We start from the raw sequence: 9,824 nt of genomic DNA, 5'->3' as shown, positions 1-9,824 counted from the left end.
GTTTTCGGAATTTGAGTTACCGCAAGCCAATTTTCAGATTTTGAGTTACCGAATACGAGTGCTAGATTTATAAATACGCCGACATGTTATTTAATTTCACAAATACGACCGCGTATGTTATCTAAATTCCCAAATTTACCGCTGCCACCTTAAACTCGAGCTCGATACCATCTCGAGCTGAGCTCCAGTGGGCCTCAGGTGGTGGCCGAGCTTATAGTCAGGCTCGAGCTTGACTCCATCGTAGTTCGAGCTCAGCTTGGAAGGCTGTTTAAAGCTCGGTTCATTGAGGAAAAAAAATCATGTGAGCTCGATTCAGATAAAGGAGCGCGAGGGAGCTTTGCATGAAGCTCGAGCTCGATTTCTAATCGAACTGAGCTCGAATCAAGTTATTAACGAATCAAGTTCAAGTAACTCTGAATCTCGAGTTTTTTTTCACAGTCTTAATTAAGTGCATCGATAGTCTTTATATTTTGTGAGTCGCCACCATGCCTCTCTGCAATAATGAAACACTTTTGAAAGGGCAATTAATAATTTGCCACTCTTACGAGTAGTAGTTTCTCTCTCTGACATATGGACCCATATAAATCACTGATAGTATATCATGATGATAAATTATTAATCACTCAATCCGGAGGATGACAAAAAAATTAATTAATCCCTCTTGAAAAGACAAATCATGCAGTGAAAGTTCAGAGATGCGGCAAACAAAGTTGCAATCAACTTTCTATTTGCAACACAACACGAATTCCGAGGACAAGTACATGTGACTTTCTCTTCTTCTTTTTTCTTTTTTGATATAGGTACTCTTTTTTTGCGAATTTTTTATATAGCTACACGACATAGTTCTTTTTTCGATAGAGGTAACACGACATAAAATTGTTAGTTTGGTACCCCAGAAGGAAAGGGTTTAAAGACTAACCAACCATTCCAGACTTTCTTTTACCTACTAGGCAGGCGCAGGCTGATATATCTACAACTTACATTACATGACGATCAATCACTTCCTATATGGCCACCATCTTCAGCGGCGACGAGACGAAAGGGAAGGAGACACAAATCTTCAGCGGCGAGACAAAGGGGGAGGAGACACAAATCAACAATGCCTATGCTGATGATGCAGACACAACGACCCTGCGAGGTCGCTCTGCTTCAGTAAACTTTGGGCTTCCGGACCCTTTGGCTCCGCCTGCTATTTACAGCCACCAGCACAGCCTGCGGACCCTTCGCAGCTGCGGATGAGTTTTCTGTCTCCTGCTTCTTTGCAGCTGAGGAAGAGTTTTCAGTTTTCCGCTTCTTTGCTGCTGAGAATGACTTTCTTCTTTCCTGCTGCTTTGATGCTGAGGCCCCAGTTTTACGCTTCTTTGCGGCTTTGGATTTGTTTCCAGTTATAAGCTTCTTCCAAGCAGACAGAGGGGTCATGGTTTCCAGCTCCATTTCAGCAGAGGGTGTGCTCTCAGTTTCCTGTTTTGCAGCAAGTGTTTTGGAGGCCTCATTACTCTGCTTCTTCATCGAAAATGCAGAACCACCGCCTTTCTTCTTCTTCTTGACCTTCCGCCCCTGTTTCTTTCCAGGGCAGACAGGCTTCATCACGGCTGATCTTTCAAGGAATAATTCTTGTTTGACCACTGGAGCAGAATCACTCTCTACTTTCACTGGAGCACAAGTGTCATCAACTTTGACTGGAGCACAAGTGTTCTTCATTTCCACTGGAGCAGAAATGTTCTGGCCTTTGGAAGAAGTTTCAGATGCCAGAAGCTTGACCTTCTCAAACTGCTGGCAGCCTTCATTTGCTGCTTGATTGTTTATGAGGATATCATCAGTACTCTGTGAAAAAGAAACAGTGATAGTATCAACTAAATGTAAATGCAAACGTATCCTTCAAGAAGCCAACACATTCATCATTTCCCCGGAATCGTTATTAATCAATGAAATAGTTTTTAGAATGAGAAAGGTAGAATATGACATAACCACAGTTCCACAACTATCTAAGTATGGGAGATTTCAAAACTGTCACAGAAACATAAAAGACTAGATTACTAGTACTGTGGTTACAAATAAATTGGTTCAGCACATTTCCCCCAGATGTCTTACATTTTATAACCTGCAATTTTCACACTAGGGATGTCTTCTACCTGTCATGATACACTAGATATTGAATTCTGGATGGGTCTGGTTTACAAGGATTCTATGAAATTTTAGACTAGTACTGGCACTAACATATAACATGCTGAACATCTGGCATGGGTACCAGATCCCTTGTCCAAGATACAATTACAAATTCTTGGTTCCTATATTTGTATACACGGAGATTACATTTTTATTTAAAAGTGGACAAGTAAAGTCATCTCTGTAAGGAATAGCAACTTGTATTTAATAGTAGCCCCTGAGGGATATATATAAAGTATATAAGGAGTACAGGATAAGGAGTCTAGTAACCTAACCTATACGTAAGAGTCTAGTAACCTAACCTATACGTAGTTGATAAGGACTCTATAATCCTAACAATCCCTATAATACTTTTACAGATGCAATATAATGCTTGCTTTATTTTCTCAATATAGTAAATGGAGGCTTTCTAAATCCCAAGCCTACCCTGTGCATAAAGATATAGGTGGATTCGGATTCCAATTTGTAAGCAATAGTTCTAAGAGGATCAACCCAAATTTAAACAAGATCTAAAGAATTAAAAGAGGAACACAAATAAGCAAAGGACCAACAACTTACTTCTTTGCAAAAATCACCCATATGACCATTTGGTAGGGAATTATCAGCACCCAAGAGTAGGTCCACTGTGATAGCTGTGTCTTGTGAGTGATTCCACTCTCCATTTTTTTCTTCCGTATTCCCCTTTACATCTTCTATTTGACCATTAGTCTCTCTGTCAGGCAAAGCAGGTCTTGCTGCAAGAGCTGGTACATCATCATCTTTCAGCAAAATGTTTAGGTTCTTCTTTTTCTGTGGTTTAGTATATTGATGCTTCTTGTAAGAGAATGAGCGCTTTTGAGTACTCTGTCTCTTCCGAGCCACCCTGACCTGGGTATTATCCTCTGAAAATGCCAGTGTTTCTTCTTCAAGATGAGCCTTGCTGAGACGATCTTGCAGCAAATGAACTTGAGACTGGACCCCATCAATTGTCAAGAGAATGTTCTGTAAATCGAGTTGCTCGGAAATCATATCGTATTCCTCAGGATCAAGCAAAGCAGCAGTGCCCAGTCCACCTGTGATACTGCGATCAACTGCATAAGGAATGAACCAAATACAGAGTTAGAACTTGCGGTGAGAAAACTATTTAGGTAGACAATAGAGATGAATTGCATTTTTAGCACCTTAGCTAAACTCTTGAGTTGCCAGAGTGTCCTTCATTGATTTTATCAAAAAATAGGAATGCCAAAACTAATACTAATTTTGCAGATACCATATGATCTGATCTACCACAGAGAATGCAGAAGATGTTGGGCACTAATCAACAAATGGCTGTATTAACTATTTACTTGGCTACTTCACAAACAATCAGGAGAGCTATTTTAAGATTAAAAAACGAGGGTACTTATAAACTAAAGGTCTAGACCATTTCTATCAAGTATCCTGTACGTTCTAAATGGATTTCATTTGAAAATGTGTGCAATCAAACTTTAAAAGCCTTAACCACTAAAAAGTATAAAGATTTGCCACATAAAATGATATTAGTATATTTGTCATGAAAAAACTTTCAAATCATTATATTTTTTATTTAAAAACAGTACAAATCAAAGGTATTGGAGTCTACCGATGTCCAAATTGACAAGTAAAAAAAGAAAGGAGGGAGTATATACTAAGAACGCTTAGGAAACAAGCTGCTATTAGGTTATGTCGGGTTTCTTTGAAAGACTGCATTCAATTAATATATGTTTGCTCTTTCTAGAAAGACAGCAAAATGGTGGGTGGAAAAGGTTAGAAGTGTGAATAACGTATGTGAAATATATTTTTTCGTAAGGGAGCCAATTAAAACGACATATCATAAAGTTAATCCTCGAAGATAGACATATTATTTTTAGCTTCCTAAAGGCTCAAATAATTAATTAACTGTTGGCATTTGACTAAAATACCAACATAAATGGCCCAATAAAAGCAAGCATTTTCACACAACTACGTCAAGCAGTAACTCAGTTCAATGGTGTAACTTTGCTTAATAGTATGCTTCCAAGTTTTAGCTCGACTGAAGAATTCTATCAGATGGGCACATCCATACCTGGACTGTTACAATCGTCATGAATTAAGAGATCATCAGCTTCAGCTCCCTTATTTTGTTTGTCTACAAAAGATTGAAATAATATTTATCATTAAAAATTAAACCTGGTGCAAAATCTATATGACCATGAATACACTGATGTCCTATCCCTACAAAGAGAGCATAAATGGAGGTTGCACCATAATAGTATGACAATATCTGGTGCTTGTTGATGTACAATGAGGTGTCCACAGTATCTTCATGTCTCTTCCTCTTTCTCCTCTTCATGCTACTGTTTCCATGGCCTTTGCGAACCTGCATCGATTCTGGCATGGAACCATTTGTTGTGCTCACTACCTGTTGCGCTTCTTTTTCCTTCTTGATTAGAGCAAGCTCCCTATCATACTTTGATACTTGAGATGAAAGATCCTTCATGCGCAACTCTAACCACTGACATCTCCACAGAATTGGACGAACAGAATTCCTCCACTCAGCTGTCACCTTTTTCCTATTGAACGATAATTTACATGTTACAAAATTTGCATAAAATGAAGCATATCAGAATAACAGAAATTTCCGTATCACAAAATTATAACAATAATGTAACATGTAGTTGCTTGCTCGTTATACCCATAAAATGAAAGGTAAGCTAACACTTTGATGCAATCATGACAGTAACTCAATTATCGATTTCCTTGTTCGTACCTACGTGTCGCAGTTTCAAAGCATGAATGTCAGAAAAAACATGCACAAATAGGAACCATGCTCTCAAATAAGGCAATGAGCAGGAAACATGATATACAATGTCTCCCTGACATTCAAACATCAGAAGATAAATATCATAAATGCTGGTTCCGATCGGTAAGTAATAGCTTTTCGTGGGTTTGAATCCCAGGCTAGGCACTTCTTTTGCAAATTAGAACTGTTTTGCGTAACATATACCATTTTAGTAAAACACTAGGTGAAATTTTCAAAACAAAATGGCAACTCTGACCCATTATACATTCTCTCCAAATCTGACCAGAAGGATATTGGTGCTCTATGTGTCATCTTTTGTGTTTGGTCCACTACTGGATTGACAGCTACATGGTTCCCCATGCTGATTATCACGGAATTGGTCAAACCTGGTGACTAGTATCAAAGTCCTGGAGGAAGAAATTGAAGCAGCTATGACTTGCTTAATTATCTTTTCTAACAGTTATGCTGACAAATGACAACCATATGAGTATTTGGTAATTGTTATTTCTGATCCTGGTAAGCATACATGTCATTTCTTAGGATGTAATACATATGTTTCTGGCCGTTGCCACCAAGCCACCTGCTCCTATTATCCTTAGAAGAAGTGGGCATGGGCATGAAACTAAAAGAAAATTAATCCACCTTTTGGTGTGATCAAGCATGACAGAGGACAGATAAAATTTAGGAATTTTCAGTTTTAATCTATCAGGAGCTATCATCAACTTATACGTTTTAACATTCCTACAGAAATAATGGACAAAATGTGTCGAACAACCGCCGCTTTCCCAGAAAAGGAATATCTCAACCATGAGTTACTAATTACTAATTTACTATGCATACAAGACACCGCATACGTTACTGAATTACTTCTATCCGTTTTATGGACACTGATCCTACTTGTCATTTACGTTGATGGGAAGGCGCAATAACTACAACGTATTATACCAGTTGAAACCTTAATACAACCTTCCTATTTATCCCTGGGGAGCGCGGGAGAGGGAAAACCTCCAAGACTGAAGCACATCAGTGCCTAACTTCCTAGCATAGTCTTACACTAGTAACATTCAGGGCACACAAGGAACTGATAGAAAGGCTAACCTATGCGGCCTCGAGGCGAGATCACCATCAACAGCGGCTGAAATGTGAGAATTCACTTCTGGTTCACCACTGTCTACCTCATCGTCAAACCCAGAGCAGGTGTCCCCAAACGAGCTCGAGCATTCGGTGGTGTCCCCTCCCTCATCTTTCACAGGCTCAGAGTTCACCACCACCGGGTGGCCACCGGCAGGCCTGGAGCAAGGGACGAGAAGGGCACCACCATCATTGAAGCCCCCCGTGGGGACGTCTTCTGAATTCACCACCACCATGTTGTTCTGGTTCTTGGCACCACAGCCACCTTCGTCCTCAACATCCATGGCCGGAGCCGGAGCCGGAGCGGGCGCCATGGCTCGCCGCGGATGCGCCTAGGGCCGTGCTCAGCCACGGAAACCCCACCGGAATTCCCCTAATCTTCCTCCAGAGAACCCTGTGAACGAATGGATTACTTTCCGCCAAAAAAAAAAAGAACATCGCAAGAGTCGAAGAACCTCAACATCGGAAATGCAAGAAAACCCCGATTCTGTCACAGAAAACCCACGGAAATGCATGGAAACCGTACAGAACGGACGGATTGCAAGAAAACCGTACACCGAAGAAATCCACAAGAAAACCCCTGAAATTCTCGCCCCAAGCGGTTGGAAGAGAACCCTAAAGAATGGGCGGACGGAAATCACTTGAACAGAAGCAAAGGAATCCACAGGAAAACGCAGCGAAAGGACCCCGCACGAACCGGACGGGGCACCCGAACCACGCAGGTCTCTCCACCGCAAAGAATCAGGGGGCAAACGCTTACCGAGGAGCGCGGAAGGAGGATCAGATATCAGCCCGGGCGGATCGCCATGGCGCAGGAATAGGAGAAGAAGGGGCTGGGGGGACCAGGATTGGGGACTCCTGGGGGCGCGATCGCTTGGCGTCCGGCGCTCAATCGCGAGGGGGAGGTCGAGGGGAGGAAGCACCCATCGATTTGGGCCCTTTTTATCTTGGAGCGGAGAGGAGGGCCTCGCCTGAGCAAGTTACTAGTTTCCAATAGCAGCAGGGGGGCGTCACGCTGTTTCCACCGCCCGGCGAGCTGTCTCCACCTCCACGGAGCAACGGCGGGGGAGGGGAGAGACGAGAGACGACTGCTGCGCTACGACTCTCTCCTTGCTTTTGATTTGGGCCTTCCCCGTTCGGCGGTTCAGGTGTGGTGTGGCGCCAATCGACGGCTCAGATTGGACTTCGTCCATGGAGCCACGTTGTGCCGCCTTGGGTAGTAGTATAGTAGTACTAACGTTTCTTGGATGAACTTCTTTTTCTTCTCTTGGCGCAAAACTAAACCCTAGCTCTCCGATCCACAGGTAGGTATATTTTTAATAAAGTGTTGTTTCTCAGACATTGCAGTAATACAGAGTTACGATTATAATAATAATGTTATGTTTTCAGCATGTCCGACATTACATGTTGAAATATTGTCCTCTAGAATGATAGTTTTCGGTTCCTTGGTTTCCTAAAACGCGACTAATATTGTTACATCTGGTCCCATTTGCACACTTATGCACTAATTGCACCATGCATGAAAATATGTCATCTATTGTTGTTTTGCCTACATGTCACCTACCATTGATTAGCTTATTTATGTCAATAGGCTGCTAGTGTCAACTCATTACCTTTTATAAGTCAGGGCTATTCCAACTAACCGGTATTGTTTGCACCCATATTTTTATCATGCCACATGTCTACGTTGGATCCTTCCTACCTTGTTACATTCACCCCTACTTGAGCACATAATCTATGGATTCTCTTAGCACCGTGCAATTTTTACCCAAATTCACCTAAGCTTGGCAAGTCTAGTATGTTGCATCGTAACCATTGTCATTTGACAGAGTCATTTGTCTGATGACGACAAGAAGGATATTTACTTAAATAGATTATCTCCTAGCTATTTTGGTGTTTAGATTAGTTGATGGGAGTTGCCACCATCATGTTCCATGAAAGAAAAAGATGGAAATCACTCCATGGGGAAGAAGCTTCCGTGGTAGCATTGCTAACCTCTAGGCATGGGATTCTAGAGTAGATCACGGCTAGCAAGGTGAAACACATTGGTCTAAAGCAGAGTTTTCAAAGACGGTCTGTTCTTTGATTCTCAATTCAACGGTTCACTGGTTGGGCTGCAGGTTTCTAAATACTTAATTATTTATATAGGGAAAATTAAAAAACTACACCTACAACTTTAAAGGGCTCACAACCCCCCCCCCCCCCATAAAACTAATGTTTGTCAGGCTAACACTCGTAAGTTTTTAATGATAGAAAAACCCCTAAAACACTTGACTGCACGACATGGCATTTGCATGGCTTTGTACCAAAGTGTGGTGACTTTCAACTTGGTTCTAGATCTTAGGGACCATTTAATTTGATCTAGTACTTCATTATTTGCACTTCTTATTTGTGCACTATGGTTGATTCATCCTCTGCAAACGCGCAAAAAAAGGAGTGATATGTTGATTAAATGGTCTATGAGACACTGAAAGTCACGCTGAAAATCACCATACCATACTTGAAGCGCCGCAAGCGTCATATAGGGAGGTCAATGACCTTATGAGGTTATTTGACATCAAAGTAAACTTCTATGTTTAATACCCACAATGTTGCAGGTGCAATTTTTGCAATTTTTCCTTCTAGTTTAGTACCAAATGCGAGACAATAAGTGGCCGGGTGGTTAGGAACCTGAGTGCCATGGTGGTCGGTTCAAAACTCACCTTCGTGGCCACACTCTTATTTTACGTTTATTTCCTCACCTCCCACGCATGTGCCACATCTCCTCCTAGTTTTTTAGACAATTTATACTAAAACCGCCCGGTTCACTAAAGAAACTATCAATTTGCTAGACGACTATATCGGCGATGGTAGTGAAGGTCTTGAATATCTACCTACCACCATTACCCTAATATAGCAACTAAAAATAGCGAGTTATTCTCTTCTCATAAATTGAATGTAAAGACGGTCGTATCTCGTGCCACATCATCTAATAAATAAATCATTTTCTTTTTCACACCACCAAGCAAATACTGGGCATATCTATCTATGAAGATTTACTTATGGCATGTTTCCTTTATAGGTATTTTATTGATTTTTTTAGGACTTTACATGCAAACAATATTGTCGGATGATTAACTCCAGTCGCAGGATCTCGAGAGACCCTTTTTTAGAGATTCGGCCGGGGGATGATCCTGAATACGTTCGTCGGAGAAATAAATAGGAATGAATGCAACGGCTGGTGGTGGGGGTTTCGACCTAGTGCAAGAAGAAGTAAATGCACCGGAATTTAGACAGGTTTGGGCCGCACGAGGGCGTAATACCCTACTCCTGTATGGATGCTATAACTGTCCTGAGGAAGTCCCTCAAGGATGTTACTGGTTACAAAAATGTTGGTCAACTAAGAGCTTGAGGCTCCTTGTTCTTTGGCTGGGACTGAGCTCAGCCTTCCTCACAGTGTTTCTCTTGCGCTGCGTTCTTGTCTATCCGTTGCCTCTAACCGTCTTCTTCAGCACTCTTTTTCGTGTCCTATTCCGCTATATTCTGCTATCCCACTCAGCTATATCCTGCTTCTGTGCCGCCGGCTGCTTTAAGTAACCGCCGGCCGCAACGTGCCCCTAGCGAAAAGGGGGGGCACGAGTTTCGAGATGCCATAAATGGAAAGGGCGTCATCATTTCCTCTGGGCGAAGTGACCGGGGGTGGAAAATACGTCGCACGCCCGGTCATCCGTCACAATAAATGCCCTGGCAACGGGCGCCGTGGAGAGGG

At 41.9% G+C, this 9,824-nt stretch overlaps 1 protein-coding gene across 1 annotated transcript; it reads right to left on the bottom strand.

Annotated features, from left to right (window-relative positions):
• Nucleotides 1–716: 716 nt before the first annotated feature.
• On the bottom strand, nt 717–7,178 carry LOC133911264 (uncharacterized). The gene is made up of 6 exons (XM_062353467.1): nt 6,837–7,178; nt 6,044–6,470; nt 4,408–4,715; nt 4,229–4,291; nt 2,725–3,236; nt 717–1,824 (listed from the first exon to the last, which is right to left on the bottom strand). Exons 2-6 carry the CDS (start codon nt 6,388–6,390, stop codon nt 1,150–1,152), a joined length of 1,905 nt encoding a protein of 634 aa, XP_062209451.1. The 5' UTR covers nt 6,391–6,470; nt 6,837–7,178; the 3' UTR covers nt 717–1,149.
• Nucleotides 7,179–9,824: the final 2,646 nt, after the last annotated feature.

Source organism: Phragmites australis, chromosome 1, assembly GCF_958298935.1.
Source record: "Phragmites australis chromosome 1, lpPhrAust1.1, whole genome shotgun sequence".
NCBI classification, from domain to species: Eukaryota; Viridiplantae; Streptophyta; class Magnoliopsida; order Poales; family Poaceae; genus Phragmites; species Phragmites australis.
The sequence above is the reverse complement of the archived record's forward strand: the minus strand, read 5'-3'. Positions and strand labels throughout refer to the sequence as shown.

What these genes read in the sequence shown, in the direction of transcription:
- LOC133911264 (XM_062353467.1), bottom strand. Translation starts at nt 6,390, where the DNA reads ATGGCGCCCGCTCCGGCTCCGGCTCCGGCCATGGATGTTGAGGACGAA. An exon ending in CTCGCCTCGAGGCCGCATAG is followed by an intron (nt 4,716 to 6,043) that starts GTTAGCCTTTCT and finishes ATCGTTCAATAG; the next exon opens with GAAAAAGGTGACAGCTGAGT. An exon ending in TGACGATTGTAACAGTCCAG is followed by an intron (nt 3,237 to 4,228) that starts GTATGGATGTGC and finishes TTCCTTATGCAG; the next exon opens with TTGATCGCAGTATCACAGGT.